Source organism: Alosa alosa, chromosome 4, assembly GCF_017589495.1.
Source record: "Alosa alosa isolate M-15738 ecotype Scorff River chromosome 4, AALO_Geno_1.1, whole genome shotgun sequence".
In the NCBI taxonomy this organism is placed as follows: Eukaryota; Metazoa; Chordata; class Actinopteri; order Clupeiformes; family Clupeidae; genus Alosa; species Alosa alosa.
Window position 1 is genome coordinate 3,651,093 of NC_063192.1, and position 21,405 is coordinate 3,672,497.

General features: G+C 45.2%; 1 protein-coding gene across 3 annotated transcripts; it reads left to right on the plus strand.

Annotated features, from left to right (window-relative positions):
• The first annotated feature begins 9,389 nt into the window (after positions 1-9,389).
• Positions 9,390-20,102, plus strand: tmem51a (transmembrane protein 51a). Of its 3 annotated transcripts, none has more exons than XM_048241916.1 (3): positions 9,390-9,684; positions 18,693-19,055; positions 19,293-20,102. In XM_048241916.1, the coding sequence occupies exons 2-3, from the start codon at positions 18,703-18,705 to the stop codon at positions 19,663-19,665; spliced, it is 726 nt and encodes a 241-aa protein (XP_048097873.1). In that variant the 5' UTR covers positions 9,390-9,684; positions 18,693-18,702; the 3' UTR covers positions 19,666-20,102. The 3 variants fall into 3 exon arrangements, with proteins under 3 accessions (XP_048097873.1, XP_048097874.1, XP_048097872.1); XM_048241917.1 differs by having other exon boundaries at positions 18,697-19,055; XM_048241915.1 differs by lacking the exon at positions 9,390-9,684 and adding an exon at positions 17,511-18,344.
• Positions 20,103-21,405: the final 1,303 nt, after the last annotated feature.

Genomic DNA, 21,405 nt, shown 5'->3' on the forward strand with positions numbered 1-21,405 from the left:
TAAGAAGCGCAGGCTTTATTTTTCTATTGGGTGGAAGAGGGTAAGAACTCCCCAAGGAGACACGGAGGGGGAGCAGAGGGGGAGGAAGGAGAGAAGGAGGAGAGGAGAGGGGGAGGGAGGGAGGAGAGAGGGAGGAGAGGAGAGGGGGAAGGAGGACGGAGAGGAGAGGGGGAGGAGAGGGAAGATGAGCGGGGAGAGGGGGGAGAGAGGGAGGGAGAAGGGGAGAGGAAAGGAAAGGAGAGGAGTAAGAGAGAGGTGCGTGGGACAAAAAGAGGGAGAAGGGGAGAGAGAGTTGGCTCAGGGGCTTCTCTAACACTAAATCAGGGGCTTCTCTAACACTAAATCAGGGGCTTCTCTAACACTAAATCAGGGGCTTCTCTAACACTAAATCAGGGGCTTCTCTAACACTCAACTCTTCCCTCTTTTGTGCTTCTCTTTTGTTGAGCTGTTCATGGACTAAAATGTCTTAATGTCTTATATTGAATGCGTTTTAGTCTGGTTATTTCTGACCGCTGCCTTGTGAGTTTTACAGCTCTCGTGGCTTCAGAAACCTCTTATCCTGTATGTATGTGTGTGACTGTGTAAGAGAGTGTGTGTGTGTGAATGTGTGTGTGTGTGTGTGTGTGTGTGTGTGTGTGTGTGTGAATGTGTGTGTGTGTGTGTGTGTGTGTGTGTGTACTGGGTTGGCATCATTACTGACGCGTAGCATGAAAAGAAACCAGGCTGTTCAGCCATCACTGTGGACTGGCATGCAGCCAGTGCCATCCCATTGGCCGAGAAGAGAAAAGCCTCCGACATCCTATTGGCCAAGAAGAAGAAAGCCTCCGACATTCTATTGGCTGATAAGGTGGAAATCCAGTTACCCTAATTGGCAGACTAGGGGGAATCCCAGACGTCCTGTTGGCTGTCGACTAGGAGGTACATCCTAGTTTGTACTGAGAGTAAGGAAGGCTCAAACCACTCAATCAAAGATTATACACGGCGGAGCAAAATAGTTCATGTCTATGGGCGTGAAATGGGGATCGAGTCCTGCCTGCATAGAGGCGTGTCGTTGACGTATTGATGAGTGTGCGTAGCAACAGGCCAACAGCAGCAGAATAAATAACAGGCGCACACCTGATATAGGGTCGATTTACTGGAATGCTCAAAATGTAGGTGTGTTGGTGACTTGCTCTGCCGTGTATAATCTTCATCTATAATCTATAATCAGTCGAGAGAGCAGAAGTGGGGAAGTGTGTGTGGTCAAACATAACTGACTCATGCACTATCACACACCATCCTGTTAACAAACACACTCCATAAACTAACTAGCCTGTCAAACACACACTTCCCCTCAGAGAGAGCTCCAAACCTGTCCGCTGATTCAGTGTTAAACCCGTAGAGCTGATTCAGTGTTAAACCCATATAGCTGATTCAGTGTTAAACCCGTAGAGCTGATTCAGTGTTAAACCCGTAGAGCTGATTCAGTGTTAAACCCGTAGAGAGACACAATCTCCACTGGATACTCCCAAGGTCAGTATCACCCCAGAGGCTCCCAGCTGACACCAGGGTGGATACGCCACTGATACTGCTCACATCTGGCCCTGATACTGCTCACATCTGGCCCTGATACGGCCCACATCTGGCCCTGATACTGCTCACATCTGGCCCTGATACTGCTCACATCTGGCCCTGATACAGCCCACATCTGGCACAGAGGCAGCGTCTCGTGGGGGAGTGTAGCCTGCGCAAATACTTCCAGCTGACAGGATCCAGCCCTCACATGGCCCTGATCTAGGCCAGTCTACCGTGAGTACCCTCCCTAGTGGACCCGCTCTGCACCAGCCCAGCAGAACACTGGGGCTGTTCTGAGTTCTATATTCTGTTCTGTGTTCTACAGGGAGTTCTAGACAAACTGTGTGTGTTTTACAGAAGATAACCAGAGCATTCATTGCCACATAAGGTCTCCTCTGCATTGTATCTTGAATGTTATTTCTCATGGATAAAAATGTGTGCTAAATTAATACATGCACAGTATGTACATATAAATGCAAACCTGAATTTAGCCCTGATCTGTCTGTTGTGTGTGATGTGGCCCTGATATGACCCTGATATGGCCCTGATGTGCCTCTGATATGGTCCTGATGTGGTCTTGATATGGCCCTGATGTGGCCCGGATGTGGCCCTGATATGGCCCTGATGTGGTCTATATCAAAGGGTCCTTTGTTAGAACACTAAAATGAGGTCCATCTGTTTTGGAGATTTACAAACTGCTGTTCTTCATAAAAAGATACTTTCTACAAACCATATTGTCCATCTCTGTGTGTGTGTGTGTGTGTGTGTGTGAGAGAGAGAGAGATACTGTCTGAGAAGGTTGTATCCACCTTACCACTGTTCTTCACTACATTGACCCACTGGCCCTCTCCCACTTCTCTAAATATCACACACACACGCACACACACACACAGATAAACATTATGAGAAAAGGACAGCCCACACCTCTGAGTACACTAACCCACTGTCCCTCCCTCACTGCCCAGTACTCCATAATGCCCCCTTATCTGCCCCCTGCCCAGTACTCCATAATGCCCCCTTATCTGCCCCCTGCCCAGTACTCTACAATGCCCCCTTATCTGACCCCTGCCCAGTACTCTACAATGCCCCCTCATCTCTTCCTGCCTCTGCCTCTTCCACTGGGTGAGTGTGCTTCTGCCATCACTACATCTGTGAGTGTGTGTGTGTGTGTGTGTGTGTGTGTGTGTCTGTGTTTGGAACCACCATTAGTGTCATCACTCCATCGTTGTCTGTGTGTGTGTGTGTGTGTGTGTGTGTGTGTGTGTGTGTGTTTGGGCAGCATGAGCAGCCACATTCCTCGCTCTCTGCCCTGGCCCCTGTGTGTGTGTGTGTGTGTGTGTGTGCATGTGATCTGCCTGAGCCCCAGGGCCAAACAGCAAGCAGCCGCTTCTGGAATCTGGATGAGCTTAACGCAACAGCTGTAACAACGACTGTCAAACAACTCCCCTTCTCCTTCAAAAACACACACACCCACACACACCACACGCACACACACCACACACACACACCGGCAGGGGGAGAACCGTGCACACACACACACACACACACACGGATGCCTCTGAGCCGAGCACACACTCATCAAAGCTGTAGAACACACACACACACACACACTCCCACCCTCCACTCGCAGGCTTCTCTGCCTGGTGTTGCTACGTCAGACTGGCAGGTGGAGAACCGTGCACACACACACACACAAAACACACACACACACTGGCAGGAGGAGAACCGTGCGCACACACACACACACTGCCAGGGGGAGAACCGCGCCACACACATACACACTGGCAAGGGGAAAACCGCGCTCACACACACTAACCCTAACTGCACAACTGACGTCAGTTTGCTCCTCTTGACTGCAGAAATGAGGAACTGAAGTACATGGGCACCGTCTGTTTGTGTAAGATAAAGTCTTAAGCCTATGGCACGCTCCCGCGTCTGCGTCCCGCGCACGTGGCACTGGTGAGCGCGTGACGAGAATTGCGTCATTTTTAAGGCATGCGTCGCGTCTTTGAGTCGACCGAAATTTAAAAGTTCTCAAACTATGAGAATTTTATGAAGTGCTGAAGTGGTCTGAAATGACCACCATTCTAACTTTCAGTCACCTGATGAGAACTTTGTGAACTCTTTGTATGAACATTTGAACGAGTGAATAAAAAATAATAAATAATTATCCCAGAAAGTCCCAGAAATATGACTTGAATAGAAGTTAGTTAGTTATTAACAATTAATTGATACATTTTTAAAATACTTTGAGCACTGATGCAGTCAGCATAGGCCTCTTACATTGTTTGCAGGTAGGCTTACATTTCATTCCGTTTTCGATGGCAAACGCAAAACAGCGCCAAAACAACCACCGGTGGACAAATCGAGTATTACATGTGTACTGTTAAGACTCGCCATAGAGAATGAATGGGAGAAATTGCGGAGGTTTTAGTTTGACGATGTTGTACTCCCGAGCGGGCCGGATGATATATACTACGGACATGTTTTGGGGGGCCACCCAAAATGAGGTGGCGGGCCGTAGTTTGGGGACCACTGGGTTACCATAACGACGATGGAGCAGGACGCATGTCCTCAGTTTGCCTAGCTATCGAGTTAGGTGTGCTTGTGCGTGTGTGTGTGCGTATATTCCTCTGTGTGTGTATGTACCTGTGTGTGTGCGTATGTGCCTGTGTGTGTGTGAGTGTCCCAGAGACTGCGCTAAATATCTCAGTGTGTGTGTGTCCCAGAGACTGTGCTAAACCCATCTCAGTGTGTGTGTGACCCAGAGACTGTGCTGGACTAATCTCAGCATATGTGTGTGTGTGTATCCCAGTGACTGTGCTGAACCCATCTCAGCATGTGTGTGTGTGTGTATCCCAGTGACTGTGCTGGACCCATCTCAGCGTGTGTGTGTGTGTGTGTGTGTGTCTGCATGACCCAGAGACTGTGCTGGTCCCATCTCATGCCAGACAGCTGAATCACCCTGGCCAGGGTTGACCTGGCCAGCTTCAGAGTTAGTCACTCCTGCTCACGTGGCTTAGCGGCCAGCAGCTCTCCCTCCCTCACCACGTCTCACCGCAAACCTGATTAATACTCTTTTATTCATGTGAGTTCATGTGTAATGCAATGACTCAACAACCCCCTCCTGCCATAATGATGCAAAATACACTATCAATACACATTCTATCATTCCAAAATACACTATCAATACACATTCTATCATTCCAAAATACACTATCAATACACATTCACTATCAATACACATTCTATCATTTCAAAATACACTATCAATACACATTCTATCATTCCAAAATACACTATCAATACACATTCTATCATTCCAAAATACACTATCAATACACATTCAAGCATTCCAAAATACACTATCAAAACACATTCTATCATTCCAAAGTACACTATCAAAACACATTCTATCATTACAGTGGATGTCCCCCTCAGTGGTGGCTTTCTGCGTGTGTGTGTGTTTGGGACACTGTTGTGTGATAGCAGTGGTGTTTCTCTTTGCTAGAACAGGATCGCTCTTAATGCCATTTATTTTAGGGGAGGAATCAAATCATCATAACTGTATTTAGGGCAGTGGTCCCCAAAACATGTCCGTAGTATATATCATCCGGCCCGCACGCAGGGGCGGATCTAGAGATTTTTTCCTGGGGTGGCGAAGGGGTGGCATGAGGTTCCAGAAGGGGGGCCATGGACATTATTCAAAACTTAAAATTCTACGGATTTCATTGAATATGTTTTGTTCTCTACATTACATTACACGAGGTGGGAGGCAAATCGGAGATGTAGCTGGCGTTTTGGATGATGTGGGTCTTAATATGTGAATTTCTTTCTCTGTGTAATCACTATACAGTCTGTGTAGTCTGCACTTAAATTATACAGTGTCAAAAAGCAATTCTAGGGGGGTTTGGAAGTATGTTCCCCCAGAGAATTCTTTTAAAAAATGACCCCTCAAATGATTTCTTCTAGTTAGTTTTGAGGGAATATGGATACAAAAATAAGCCATAAATAGATTTAGGTTATATGGATTGAAACAAGATTCTGATGATTTGGGGGTATTTTTAAAACATGACCCCTCAAATGATGTCTTCTAGTGAGTTTTGAGGGAATATGGACAAATTTAGTCATACAAAATAAGCCATCGGTAGATAAAAAAAAGAATATTAATATCTAATCTATCTAATATAAACACTATCTAACTGCCTTTTCCAAGTTTGTAGTCTAAATTACTGAAACAATTTGTGAAATAAGATACCAGAGACACTAGGCAAATATTTATAGGCCTGTCATGCAGTTGGTAGCACCATACATAGGTTAGGCTATTGCAAGGCTTAAAGCAAGGACATTTTCTGTGCCTTTAAGTTAGGCTTTTATTTTTAAGACCTAATATTATATAGATATTATAATATTATGATATCAAATAATGTTTTTGCTCAGAACGAACCTAAATGGAAATCAGTCCCCCTCAGTCCCTGATCTTTAGTGCCAAATGTTACGTTTTGCCATTCACAATTTAGGCTACTCAGTCACTCACAAAGTGGTGAATAAGGAAGTACATGTATACTGTATTAAAGTACCTTTATAAATATCCTATTAAAACGACCTCAAACACGAGTGAACAAGCAACATGTTAATTTCTTGAGGACACAAACTCCTGTGCTGGCCTCAGCTTGTTGGTTCATCTACCAGCAAATGATTGAAATCCATCACCCAATGAAACTGGAAAATTTAACTGGAATCTAAGCAATTACATCTCATGCACAACGCTTCATATGTGATGTGCTTTCAAACGTCTAGTAGCCTACTCTGAGTAGGGTTTGTTTGAAAATAGTAGGCTACTTTTACTTATTGTGATTGGGTAGAATTTCAGTCATGTAACTGTAGGCTACTTTTACTTGTGTAGATTGATTCACACTATATATGAAAAGAAAGGGTAAAAAAAACGCAACCGCCACCAGCTTGACACCGATATTCTAGTTTTATTTGACGTGTCGACCAAATTTGGATAGTCATAGATGCTGGGAGAGTGGATGCATGACAATTTTGAGAACCCGTGTTGAATTATCACGTGTATGGGTTGACATTGACAGCAGTATTTAGGCTACAATCAAATGTTATAAACTAGCGTCACACACAAATAGACTTTAAACGTTAAACGTTACGCTACGCATGAGCATGCCCTTATTATCTGACCTGACCATCATCAAAAAATTCGATGAGACAAAGTCTTGCGGATGTAAATGACGTAGACTGACAGTGAGGTTGTTGCCGGGTTAACTGATGGACTGACTATGGGTCTGATTATGGACTTTTTCGACTTGGTGGTCAAACGTATCACTTCGTTGTAGGCCTACAGACAGTTGACACATAGTTGCATGCACTGTGCAATCTGCTGCCAATGGTGAAATTTCGCGGGGAACACTGTGCTGATGGTGATGGGTGAAACCATTGTGAGGGGGCGGGGGATTCTAAATCGGCGATTTCTGTTTGAGATGAGTTTGGTGCGGGTTTCACACCTTCTCACAGTCCAACATGTATGAACATAAAATATACTTTAAAAAATATTATCTGATTTATAAATGGGGTGGCAAGACTGTGTACCAGAGGTGGCAGTTGCCACCCTTTGCCACCCCGTAGATCCGCGCATGCCCGCACGGAGTACAACATCGTCAAACTAAAACCTCCGCAATTTCCCCCATTCATTCTCTATGGCGAGTCTTAACAGTACACATGTAATACTCGATTTGTCCACCGGTGGTTGTTTTGGCGCTGTTTTGCGTTTGCCATCGAAAACGGAATGAAATGTAAGCCTACCTGCAAACAATGTAAGAGGCCTATGCTGACTGCATCAGTGCTCAAAGTTTTTTTGAAAATGTATCAATTAGTTGTTAATAACTAACTAACTTCTATTCAAGTCATATTTCTGGGACTTTCTGGGATAATTATTTCTATTTTTTATTCACTCGTTCAAATGTTCATACAAAGAGTTCACAAAGTTCTCATCAGGTGACTGAAAGTTAGAATGGTGGTCATTTCAGACCACTTCAGCACTTCATAAAATTCTCATAGTTTGAGAACTTTAAATTATTTGTAGGATATTCACAACTTGAGCTGTGTATGCAAAGACACAGAATTCAGAGTTCACACATTTTTTAATAAAATATACTTTTGGGACTCCCTGCTAATACTTTTGGGAATGCAAACGTTTTTCTTTATTAGTATTATTTAATTTTACACTGATCTGGCATGATGACAATATAAACACAGCTAACAATGGTATTAAATTGCAATAGCCTATGATTAAATGTAATACAATATTCAACTAAGGTAGACTGCTGTTGTTCACAGCACTAAGCTATTAATGGTTACTGATATAGAACTACTCAGAGTCTCTTGGCCCTCTCTTGGAGCCAGGCATAGTGAGCTGGCCCTCGGAAGAAAAAGTTTGGGGACCACTGATCTAGGGGAACTTAGTTGTTACCCTATTTAGCTGGCTCCACGGAATATTGTCTGTTATCAGACACAAACACATACCTGACATTCAAACATATTGGAAGTGTACAGTACTAAAATGCCTTCGGTCCTGCTGACACATTGCATCATGGCGGGGCTCTGGCCAGTGGTGGAATGTAACGAAGTACAAATACTTCGTTACTGTACTTAAGTAAATATTCCACGTATTTGTACTTTACTTAAGTAGAATTTATAGTGCATACTTTTGACTTTTACTTCGTTACATTTTACAGCAATTATCTGTACTTTTACTCCGCTACATTTTTACACCATCGTTCCTTTTTACAATACATTTTATGATCAGATTTTTTTTCTCTCTGACAAACACGTTTGTTTTACCAGGGGGCGGGGTTGCTACCACAGATTCTGGAGCGCTACGTGCCCAGCTTCTAAATCTTTGAAACATAAGCTTCTAGTCTAGACCAGGCAAAGCGTGAGCTTGTAGCCATCTGCATTCGGTAGGCTATATTCACCAGACCCATGGCTACACTGTACATGCAACTGTGTTCTGTGCCTTTCTCTGTCTGTTATCTGCAGCGTTAGGGCCTCCTCTCCGATGAGATTGCTCTCCGGGGATCAGCGAAGTTACAGGCTATGCCCATGCTTCTGTCACACGTCTGATCATTTGCGGCACAAATGAATGAATGGTGGACTATTATAGAACCGCTGGCCGGAAAAAACGTAGCATTTTCCAGATTAGAAAATATTTCTTAATTGTGTGTGATCAAATAAAGATGCATAGCCTACAATTGGGGTAGAAATGTGAGCGCTCATTCAATGTCTATGTGCGTCTGCGCAAGTGAAACTGAACCTAATCATAAAGACACCTTTCTCAGCAACTTTTCTGTTCAATCAGCAGAATTGGCATTACGATCCACCCGACGTTTCCCTGGTCTACCCCGTTAAACTTCAGGCTCTCGTGTTTTGCTGAATGATATACTCAGCAGATCACCCTAGTAGATAACCAGAATTACAGTCTCTACAATTGTAGGTCAGAATGTAAACTGGGCCACAGATGGTAAGCACAATTGCATTAGCTTAAAACTATCTAGTCGAATATAGCCTAACCTAAAACTAGCTTAATTAAAATGCCACAGCCCATACTATTTTTTTTTTTAGAATATAGATATTAAGAGAATAAATCATTATGCAAATACTTTTACTTTTAATACTTAAAGTACATTTAAAAGCAGGTACTTTTTACTTTTACTTAAGTAGGGTTGTCATTGTGGTACTTTTACTTTTACTAAAGTAAATATTTCTCTGTGTATTTGTACTTTGTACTGAGATTCAGTACTTCCTCCACCACTGGCTCTGGCAGAGAAAGTGTTAACCGCGCAGGGAGGGTAGGGGAAGGAAGATGTAGCTCTTTCTCTCCGCCTACCCTCCCCCTGGACAAATGTTAACAGGCATCCACTGAATCCACCTCTGGCGTCTCCCAGTGGACCATTTAGCACAGAACGATCGAAAACAACCACTGCGAAAGTACCACAGGTTTGTGTTCGCATATCTGTGCCACTTAACGGAGACAGGGAAGCGCGCGTTGGCGCGAAGGCGTCGACATGAAGCTAATCACGGAGTCTGACTGAGATACATCCTTCCCAGTTGAACAAGGTAAGCAGGGCCGCGCTTGCTCCTCGTCGGAGCGCCAACGCTAGCGTGGGGATAGTTTGCATCTTTTAGAAAATAGCCTACTACAAAGCAACAAGACATTGGTGTGGGGTGATGGCGTTTGGTTGTCTGGAAGTAAGAAATGTGATCTGGAGGAAGTTGTTGCATAGTGAACACTTGTAGCTTTGGGTTGAAATAACTGGCCGTAGCCTACTCATCCAACATTGTGACTAAAGTTATTTGGTTTATTATGGTCGGTTGTAGCTTAGTAAATACCGCTTTGAAATGGTTCGACTCCCCAAAGCCATAAAAAACTGTGCAAACGCCGCAAGCGACATTCCTCAGTCAGCAGTGTTTTAACAATACTCTCCCTGCCCCTGTTAAGTTCCAGAACTTCCAGTAACGTTACACGCTGTCAAGATTGTGTTTGCAAACGTTTTGTTTCTGCACAGAACAGTAGATTATATCCCCAGATACAGCGCACAGGCATAACGTCTTCGTGTCCTTTCATACTTATAGTTTCCGGATATCGACATAACTGGCTGATTAAAGATGTTAGTCACACCCGACCACGGTCAGTCAGTCATGTTATGCGGGGACGGAATTCCCCACATAACAGTCCTCACCGTTTTCTGGAGGGCTTTCATAATCGCGTGAAATGGACTGAATTCAACTTTTCCTGTAGGCCTATTCTTATGTCATGAATGAACATTCCGGATTGCCAAATCACCTGGTGTGGGGGCTGAAAGTATGTATTTGTATTTATTTATTTGTTTGTTTGTTTGTTTGTTTGTTTTGCTGCCTAGCAGTTATTGAAAAGATAGCCGCAAGCGGCCATGACGGGCCCGAGCACGTGTGGCTCCGAGACCCGTGCCATTTCGGAAAACCAACAATGCACTCACGTGGTGCAAGTGTCAATGCACATATCTGATGCGTGTGCATTTTGTTTTTGCCAGTTTTATATATATATTAGAAACACTTACTTACTTCCTGTTCAGTGTGACGTTTTACACTGTGACTATGACACCCACTAGGTGGTACTTCACCAAATATGTAGGTTGCAATGATGTGTGTGTGTTTTCACTATAGCCTAGAACAGTGGTTCTTAATTGGTCTGGCTTTGGGACCCACAATTTCACATGTCCATGAAGTCGCGGCCCATATATTTAGCCGTTCAAGCCAACGGATACGGCGAGCTACATGGTAAGACACGCAAAGCGCCTGGAGGCCGATCGGAACTTTTACATTTGTAAAGCTTTCAACTCCTGATGTCACCTTTCAAAACACTCGGCAGGTTTGTTTTTGACAGGGTCCTTAGTTTCCATGTGGCATTTTAGTTATGATGGTTTCATGCTCTCATGTGCCACCAATACACTGCACACCACACACACACACACACACACTGGGTTTCTGTCCCATTTTGACCCATTAGATCTGAAAGGTCTGATATCAGATCTGATGAGGTAGCATTTGAAATATGCGCGCGGGGGGGGGGCACACAAGCTCCGCGACCCACCCTGAATGGTTCCGCAACCCACCAGTTAATGGCCAATGAAATCGTGTATAGAGTCGTTAGGTGGGCTTAACATAATGATTGATGGCAGAGTTGCAACTGTTTGGCTTGAATTCCCTGCTACTTGAAAACAAGTAAGATGGATGTTGCTGCTGGCTTAACAGTGTGACACGAGTTTGTTTTTATTAAGTTGGCAAATGTTTGAACTAGCCAACTAGCTCCGCTGGTGGGAAACGCATGGGACTCATAGCGCTGCCGCTGTCCTATTGCGTGAAGAGGGAATTTGAAAGACAACTGATTATCCCGCCCCTCGGACTGAGCACTGCGAACGGTGAGTGCCCAGACCCTACATTTTAATGTGGGTCTGGCTCGTCAGGCTATTTTAACTAGTGACCTCAATTAGAACGTTATTTGTGTCAGTGTGTGTGTGTGTTTGCGTGCGTGTGCATGCGTGTGTGTGTATGTTTATGTACAGATCTTTCTTATGTTTGCAATGTACAGGCAGGTCAGTGTTATTGTGTGTGTGTGTGCGAGTGTGTGTGTGTGTGACAGAGATATAGAGCCTGTGTGTGGTGTGGAGTTAGACTCGTGTTTTTTGACGGGTAATGTTAATAATAATGTATTTTTTGTGTGTCAGATTCTGTAAGTGTGTCTTTGTGTTTGTGTGTTCGTTCAAGTGTAGATGTGTGAAGTCAGGACACTAGTAAGTTGAAATGCACCTAAACTTAATTCATTTTAGGAACCTGATATTAATATCCAGAATTAATTAAAAAAGAGAGTCCTATACACTACCACACACATTAATTAGGCATGTGAATATCATCATAATAATAATATCTAATATTTTGAAAGTTTCCAACCAATTAAGGTGTTGTCAATGTCTGGCACACTTCCTGTTTGGTCAGCTGGTGGCGCTAGACCAGGTTGCCAGTTTGGCCATGTGGATATCATTAGATTTATATTATTTAATATTTTGTTGATAAATTCTAAAAACTATTCTGACTTTGGCCAGCTGGTGGCGCTACGTCAGACAGGCATGTTGGATGTTTGGATGTCATATACACCTAATCTGATTAATCTGATCTGGTTGTGATATCCAGCAGAAGTGAAAAAAAAAACCCACATTCCTTCTCTTGCCAATTGGTGGCACTATGCCAGGCGCACCATCGGTGCTCGGGCCCTAATGACACACTTCTAGGTTGTTCAAAGGGCTCATCATGCCTGCGCTAGTAATGCTCCACATTTTCACTGGTGCTTTCTGAGGCTGCAGTAAACTTCATCTCAGATGTGGTTCTCTTCTGCGTTTTGCTGAAATACTGAACTAGGCCCAGATTAAGACCCTGGTGCTGGTAGTTTTAGAGCTAGCCCCGTATTAAGACCCTGGTGCTGGTAAATTTAGAGCGAGCCCCAGGTTAAGACCCTGATGCTGGTAGGTTTAGAATGGTCCCAGATTAAGAGCCTGGTGCTGATAGGTTTAGGGTGAGCCCAGATTAAAACCCTGGTGCTGGTAGGTTTAGAATGGTCCCAGATTAAGAGCCTGGTGCTGATAGGTTTAGGGTGAGCCCAGATTAAAACCCTGGTGCTGGTAGGTTTAGAATGGTCCCTGATTAAGGCTCTGGTGCTGGTAGGTTTAGAATGGGCCCAGATTAAGAGCCTGGTGCTGGTAGGTTTAGAATGGGCCCAGATTAAGGCTCTGGTGCTAGTAGGTTTAGAATGGGCCCAGATTAAGAGCCTGGTGCGCCGCCCCACACAGACTTGTTGAGGGGGTGTGTGTGCTTGTGCCTCCCCCTGAAAGAGGGGCCAGACAAAAACGCGCGTTAGTCCTGTCACCTGGTCATTTATCTGAGCCCGGCCCTGTGCCCTCTGAGCCGCCCCCCTGAGGGTGTGCAGCAAACCAAAGCCCCCCTGAAAGAGGGGTTTTTTACCCCCCACCCCCCCCTTATAGGGACCCGAGGGTCCACACACAGACTGCAGCTAATTGGAAGGGTGAGCCCAGATTAAAACCCTGGTGCTGGTAGGTTTAGAATGGTCCCAGATTAAGAGCCTGGTGCTGGTAGGTTTAGAATGGTCCCAGATTAAGAGCCTGGTGCTGGTAGGTTTAGAATGGTCCCTGATCAAGGCCCTGGTGCTGGGGTAGGGTTTGTGGAATGGGCCCAGACATCTGGTGCTGCGTGTAAGCAGCTCTTAATTGACTTGGCCGGGAGGTTTAGAATGGTCCCTGATTAACCCAGATTAAGAGCCTGGTGCTGCGGTGTGAGCAGTTTCCAATCAGGGCCCTCTGGCGCCGGGAGGCCGCAGCAAACCAAAGCCCCCGCCAGACAAAACGTTAGTCCTGTCACTGGACTGGTCATTTATCTGAGCCCACACGTGTGCTTATAGGGACTTCACTCGTTCACCACACACACAGACCCCAGACCCAGCCCTCTGAGCGTCCTGTACACAGACTTGCTGAGGGTGTGTGTGCTTGTGCCTCCCCCTGAAAGAGGGGGGCTTTATCCGTGCCGTCCTGTGCCCCCCCACCCCACCCCCCACCCCGAGGGTCCATCCGCTCTGCAGCTAATTGAAGGGAAACAGGAAAACAGGAAGATGCCATTGTGCTGCTGAAGGCGTCTCCGCTGAGACCAAACCTGACTGCGCCTCCTAACCCAGGGTCTGTTCTCATATGGCAGTGGGCCCCAAACTTTTTCTTCCGAGGGGCAGCTCACTATGCCTGGCTCCAAGAGAGGGTCAGAGACTCGGAGTAGTTCTATATCAGTAACCATTAATAGCTTAGTGCTGTGAACAACAGCAGTCTACCTTAGTTGAATATTTTATTACATTTAATCATAGGCTATTGCAATTTAATACCATTGTTAGCTGTGTTTATATTGTCATCATGCCATATCAGTGTAAAATTAAATAATACTAAAAAAAAAACGTTTGCATTCCCAAAAGTATTAGCAGGGAGTCCCAAAAGTATATTTTATTAAAAAATGTGTGAATTCTGTGTCTTTGCATACATAGCTCAAGTTGTGAATATCCTACAAATAATTTAAAGTTCTCTTAAAGGGGTCTGTTCTCATGTCTGTTCTCATATGGGGGTCTGTTCTCATATAGGAGGGGGGGGTCTATTCTCATATGGGGGTCAGTTCTCATGTCTGTTCTCAATATGGGGGGTCCAGTCTCATATGCGGGACATATGGGGGTCTGTTCTCATGTCCGTTCTCAATATGGGGGGGGTCTGTTCTCATATGGGGGTCAGTTTTCATGTCTGTTCTCAATATGGGGTGGTATGTTCTCATATGGGGGTCAGTTCTCATGTCTGTTCTCAATATGGGGGGTCTGTTCTCATATGGGGGTCTGTTCTCAATATGGGGGTCTGTTCTCAAATAGGGGTTTCTAAAAGTGTGATCCGCAAGCTATCCCAAGTGGTCCACGAGCAGACGTGGTAAAATATAATATAGATGAATTGTTTGCAATATATTTAACCAACGTGTATGTAAATCCAAACAGTTCTGTAACACTGCCTATGTGAACTTGGCAACTATTTCAACGTAATAAACCCGTTTAGAAATCATTTGGATGGTTAAATGACCTGTTCCGGTGAAAATGGGGACTTTTCCCACGGCCCCTAGCGTCCCCAGGCGGAAAACCAACCTTGCAACATTGAGAAAACCGTCCCGGAAAGAGAAGTGAGAAACAAGAAACTCGTTTTAAATCATTAAATCGTTTCTTACCTTGTAACATCCACATTGTTCTGCCAAACTTATGCTAACCGTTTCGCTAGCTTGTAAACAAATCCATGTGCTTTATCATTACCTTTTTCCACAGTTTGAAATAGCCTAATGCACAATTTCTCCAGCAGAGGGGGAAATATAGCTAATCCTGCCAAGTTTCCCTTTAAATCATATGAATCCTGACACAATAAGCAAGGTGCAAAGACAATAAGCATGGTGGTTCAGTGAGTAGGCCTAAGGCCTTCAGTGAGTAGGCCTAAAAACAGTAAGTCTACTGTTTTTTTTTTTTTGTTTTTTTTAGCTAGGTGGTCCGTGATCATTTTTTTTTGTTTTTGTTTTTTTAAATGGTCCTTGGTCTGAAGAATCAGTCTTTGGTCTGAGAAACACTGTGCTACACCCTTCACACTACTCCTCACGCCCTACACTCTGTTCCCTACACCCTCATTCTTACCCCATTCAGATTAGAAACAATTCTGTGGATGTAGGGAGAGGGAATAGAGTCGACAAGCCTTGGTAATCTCTTTGGCCCAATCCCAGTTCTCAAAAAGCCTGTATGCATTCATACTGTATCAGACGAGTGGTAAAAGGTTCAGCAAATTTAGCTGCTGCTGGACATTAGTAGGCCTTCCCCTGACATGAGTGCACATAACGAAGGAGAAGGGCTAAGGGGTAGAAATGAGATTGAGCCTTTCTGTGTGCCAGTATCCTGGTGAAATCCCATCACTTTTAATTCCTTATGACTAATACTTATCACAACTTATGACCGTGAATCTACCAACCTTAGATCATCTGTGGGAGGTGCTGTCTGCCTGTTTGCCAACGTACTATTCACATTTCATATTGTACCTAGTCAGGGTTATTGCTTTGACATACGGAAGTTTATTGGGACCTGGCCTGTACTGTTGCTTAATCGTGTGTGTCTGTGTGTGTGTGTGAGTGAGAGAGAGAGAGAGAGACGTGGTTTACAGTGATTTATGTTCCTTGGACAGTCCCTCTTTAACAGTGCTAGGATGAATGTGTCACTACACGGCTGGAATTCTGGACCCGTATAAAAGTGCAGCCACTCCGACTTTTTATGGGCAGCAGACTTCTTTGTGCAAGTTCATACTTTTCATGAACTAGTTCAAAGTTGAGTTCACATAGGTTTAGAGAACAGTTCACATTCATAGTTCATCATTTCATCATGAACATCATCATAGTTCATCATTTTGATTTTTAACTAGTTCAAAGTTCAGTTCATTTTTAGGTGAGAAATGAGAATGAAAGACCCTGCAATCAAAAGCCTCAACAATTTACAGATCTTAAATTCACAGAAAAAATATTTTAAGAAATATATCATTAAAAAACATAAGAAATCATTTTAGTGTGACAGAAGGACTATGTGTCATACTACATTTTCACAGAAAATCATTTTACTCTTTATCAATATCACCCCTGTAAACTAGGAGTTCCTCTGTAGTGGGAAGGTAGACACTCCAAAATTCTGAGTTAACAAATTTTCGATATGCGTTGCTAGTTTGTGTGTGCAGTGCATCGTGGGTAATGTAATGTGAAGTTGTGTAGTTTAGGGGTTGCGTTTGTGAAATGTGGAAGTGAGACAATGATATGCTGTTGGAAAAGTACGAGCAGCAGACCATGTCATTCGTCAGGAATTAAACTGTGACGTTTAATTGGACCTCAACAGTGGGGCTCACGTCACATAATCTGAACTGAGTTCATGTTCTAGTTCTTAATTTGCAAATATGTTGCGTTCAGTTTAAAGTTCACAGAAAAATTAACGTGTCCAGTGAACGCACAGCACTCTTTTGAACTCGTTCATGCACAACACTGGTCAGCAGTTCCAGATGAGGACGTGCGGAAATCTGGAGGCCCATAAGAGCCTTCATGGAATTTCATGTCCGTATGGGTGTGGACACAATTTATGTGTCCAGGAGAGTTTTCCTTGACGCGTGTGTGTGTGTTACTGACGTGCCCTGGAGTGAGTTGTATGATTTCTCTAGGGAAAGGCTTAAACGTCACGCAAACAACAGAGCTGGAGATTTAGAAACATGTTACTCATTTATCACATTCATTAACGCACGCACGCACGCACACACACACACACACACACACACACACACAGCAACATCAGGCCCACCACTTGGAATGTGTGTGTCTTAAAAATGCCAAGCATTTTTTCCAGGCAGCAAATACTTTCTGCCCTGGGTATATCTGAGATCATTTTTCACGTTTTCGTCTGTGTGTGTGTGTGTGTTCATACCATTCTATGTATGCTGGTGTGTGTTTGCATGTTGATGTGTGTGTTTGCATGTTCGTGTGTGTGTGTCTTGTGCAGGTTTTAGCTTGCTTTGAAATAGCTCCTGTGTGTGCTGGGATGACACCAACCTTTGTCATCTTTCTCTCTCTCTCTCTCTCTCTCTCTCTCTCTCCTGGGAATGCTCTCTCTCTCTATCTGGGGACTCTCTATCTGGGAATGCTCTCTCTCTCTATCTGGGGACTCTCTATCTGGGAATGCTCTCTCTCTTTCCGTTCGCATCATGTCTGCTGCAACAATTAGCTTCCACTATGATCCATGGAACTGGCTACACCAGACGTGATAGCGGCGCGTACGTTAAAAAACAGACCAGTCTTTTATTTTAGTAATTGTTTTTACGCGTTGCGAATGGAACGCTTCAGTTACGCGCCCGGGGTAGCCCCCCGCTCAGACCAGGAGACGATGACGAATCAGACAAGTAGAGTCACTCGGGGAGAGTTGGGTCTGTCAGTGGGTTGGGTCAGTAATGCTGTGAGCTTGTCGGTGGTTGGTCAGTAATGCTGTGAGCTGGTCTGTGGTTGGGTCACTTATGCTGTGAGCTGGTCTGTGGTTGGATCAGTAATGCTGTGAGCTGGTCTATGGTTGGGTCAGTTATGCTGTGAGCTGGTCTGTGGTTGGTCAGTAATGAACAATGTGAGCTGTGATGCTGTCAGTGATACTGTGTTCACTCAGGAAGGTCCCTTAGTGACTTGAGCTAATCGCAGGTGGTAAGTTCCCCCCCCCCCCACACACACACACATTACCTGACCTTGCCGTACCTAGCTAAAGAGGGTGTGGCCCCGGTATGATTGTCAGAATGACTGTAAAAGCTGTTTAGCTGTTTAAGTGTTATTCACTGACTCAGTGTGTTCCGGTGGTGCATGTCCTTCCTGCTCATATAAACTCAAGGGGCTGCTAGGTGTATGTGTGTGTGTGTGTGTGTGTGTGAGAGAGAGAGAGAGAGAGAGAGAGAGTCATGGTGTGTGTAGTTACTCACTGACTCAGTTGTGCTCCGGTGGTGCATGTCCTTCCTGCTCATATAAACTCAAGAGAGAGAGAGGCTTTCCCTTCTTTGATTTGCTTTTCTCTGCTCCGCATTAGCTGGGATTTGGAGTTGTAATCTTTGACGTTAGATGCGCAGGTATGGACCATTTTTGGTACATTTACACTGTTGAATATGTATTCAATTTGACATTTAGGAAGTTATTTAGTTGTGAAATGTGATAGTTGTTGTTGTTTTGTTGTATAATTGTACATTTTAACTTAAAATTGCTGCAATCATGTTTGTTACTGGGAGTTAGTAGATATTTATTTTTCTAAAAATGTATCTTTCTCTCTCTCCCTCTCTCTCTCCGTCTCTTCTCCCATCCATCCATCTTTTCTCTCTTCTCTTCCTCACTCATTCTTTATCGTTCACTCCTTTTATGTGCCTCCTTCTCTCTCCATCTTTCTTTCTTTCTCTCTCTATCTCTCATACCCCCCTCTCCAGACAGGGGTCCATGACCATGAGCCAGTCCACGGCGGGCGAGGGCACGGCTGCCCAGCCTGCGGCTAACTCGGGCTCCCAGTATGCCCTGTGTGCGCTGGGCGTGGGCCTGGTTGCGCTGGGCATCGTGATGATCGTGTGGAGCGTGGTGCCTGTGGACGGCACCACCAACAGCAGCCGGCCGGGCCTGGACGCGCAGGGACGCACCTCCTCGGTGGCCTTCGTGCTGGTGGGTGCCGGAGTGACCATGCTGCTGCTCTCACTGTGCCTGGGCATCAGGAACAAGCAGCGACGCGCAGGGGAGCCGGCCCACGGACTGCCCACTGCCTACGACACACAGGCCTCTATAGAGGACTCTGCCCACGTGTGAGTACACACACACTCTCACACACACTCTCACACACACTCTCTCACTCACACACACACACACACACACATATATACATACACACACACACACACACACACAAACACATACATATACATACATACACACACACACACACACACACACACATACATATACATACATACTCACACTCACACACACGTGTTATGTACAGCTATGTTAATCCCTGTGTGTGTGTGTGTGTGTGTGTGTAGACTGGAGGAGCGCTTCACGGTGCCCAGCTATGATGAGGTGGTTGGTGGCAGCGCTCCGTTCCCCTCCGACACGCCTTCTGCTGGCCGGAGCAACAGCGCGTCCCAGCTGCCCTCGTACGAGGATGTGTTGGAGGGAGGCCAGGTGGTGGTGGTGGACGTCAGCCCGCCCCAGCCCAACGCGGCCACCGGGGGGCGCTGGAACGGACGCGCCACCCACAAGCTGCTGCCCCTCAAGATCCGCAGCATCAAGTCGGAGAAGCTGCGCCCGAAGGGTGCGTCCAGCGCGCCGAATTCTCCGCAGCCCGTCACCGTCTTCAGCATTGAGCCGCTGACCCCCCCGCCACAGTACGACGACAAGCCCCCCCAGCTCTGATGGACCCGCACGGACACACGCAGTGCATGCTGGGAAGGTGATTGAGATGGAGCTGCCACTCATCTCATTGTGGGAGCCCTCTCCTGGCCTGCCATTGGCTGGGGCACCTATAGAAGAGGGCGTGGCTAAATGAGCTGCTGATGGTCAGTAACCTGGATATTCCTCTGGTGCGTTTGAGACAGACAGAAGACACACACACACACGCCTGGATATTCCTCTGGTGTGTTTTACTGACCGAGTGACTTAGAGACAGAGTGGACACACACACACGCCTGTGTGTTGGCCTCTATGGATTGGCCGTCTGTGCTGAATTCTGAAGACAAAAGGACACTGGCTTCTTTGAGAAGTCTGTGTGTGTGTGTGAGGGAAGAGCTTGAGGATGAGATTCAATAAGATTGTGTGTGTGTGTGTGTGTGTGTGTGTGTTTGTGGACTGATGCATGAAAAGTATAGTAAGCTCATGACATCAGTCAGACATCATGAGTGAGACCAGTCACATCACTGTGTGTGTGTGTGTGTGTGTGTGTGTGTGTGTGTGTCAGATAGTTGGTAGTTCAGTGCGGTTATTGAGGTGATGTTGTTAGACTTCTGATTGGCTGAGCACACAGTGGGGTCTTTCAGAAGCCAGCTGCAGTATTCCCTTAGCTCAGACGCTCTCTGAGACATGCACGCACGCACGCACACACACACACAGTTCAAAATTTTTTGTGGGATTCGGAGGAAACCCGGGGGGTGAGTGTGTGAGCACGCAAAACCCAGTGTGTGTGAGCCATCGTGACTTAACGGTTTTTACATGATTCCCGTCTGCTAGATGCTTGACACGATATCTAGAAACAAAACTGGGAGCTAAGGTTTCTCTGTTCTATCACACACACACACACACTGAAGGAGAATTATGTGTGAAGACACACACACACACCAGATCCAGCAGAGCCTGAGAGAGAGTGTGTTCTCTGTGAAGACCCTCACCAGTGTCTGGAGGGTGTGAGTGAACATTCTCCGTAGACACACACACACACACTACATGGTGTGTGAGCAAGGGTTGTCTGTGTAGAAACACAGCTCACCATTGTGTTGAAGGGGTGGGTGCACCTGGGCTGCAATCATGTTAACAAGTTTTAAACACTCGCACACACACACTCGACCTTGAACTGGACTGATAAGGGAGCCTTGCCTTATTTGCTACAAGAAGGAGCTCTTAAAATCCCTTCCCCCTGAGCTGGTGTTACATCTGAACTTTTATAATCAGCGGTGTTTGTGTGTGTGAGAGAGAGAGAGGTCTTTTATACTTTTACGTCTTAGATTGATGTTTTATGTTCATGTTTGTGTTGATATGACTCACTTCTGAAGGACTAAAGATGGCATATTTAAAAAAAATAACTGAGATTCATGTTTTTGTTTTGCTCCTGGACACTTAGAGATAAATAAAATAAATAAAAGAGGTATTTGTATGCAAAGAAAGTTGGCTGCTGAATTGGTTCTGTGTTGAATGTGGAATTTCATCTTCCTTACAAATGTTGAGTGAACAACACCCTCTAGTGGTCAAGTGGTGTAAATGAGTCCAACACGCCCTCTAGTGGCAATGTAAATGTCATGGCACTGGTCTCGTAGGCGTGAGTGCAGTCCATGGTCGACAAGCGGTCCGGACCTGAGCCCCTTATACTGAACAATTAGCTGAATTCGCAGTGGAGATCACATATTCACACATATTATAGTTTTTACAACATCCTTGTTCTTTATT

What these genes read in the sequence shown, in the direction of transcription:
- tmem51a (XM_048241915.1), top strand. An exon ending in ATAGAGGACTCTGCCCACGT is followed by an intron (nt 19,056 to 19,292) that starts GTGAGTACACAC and finishes GTGTGTGTGTAG; the next exon opens with ACTGGAGGAGCGCTTCACGG.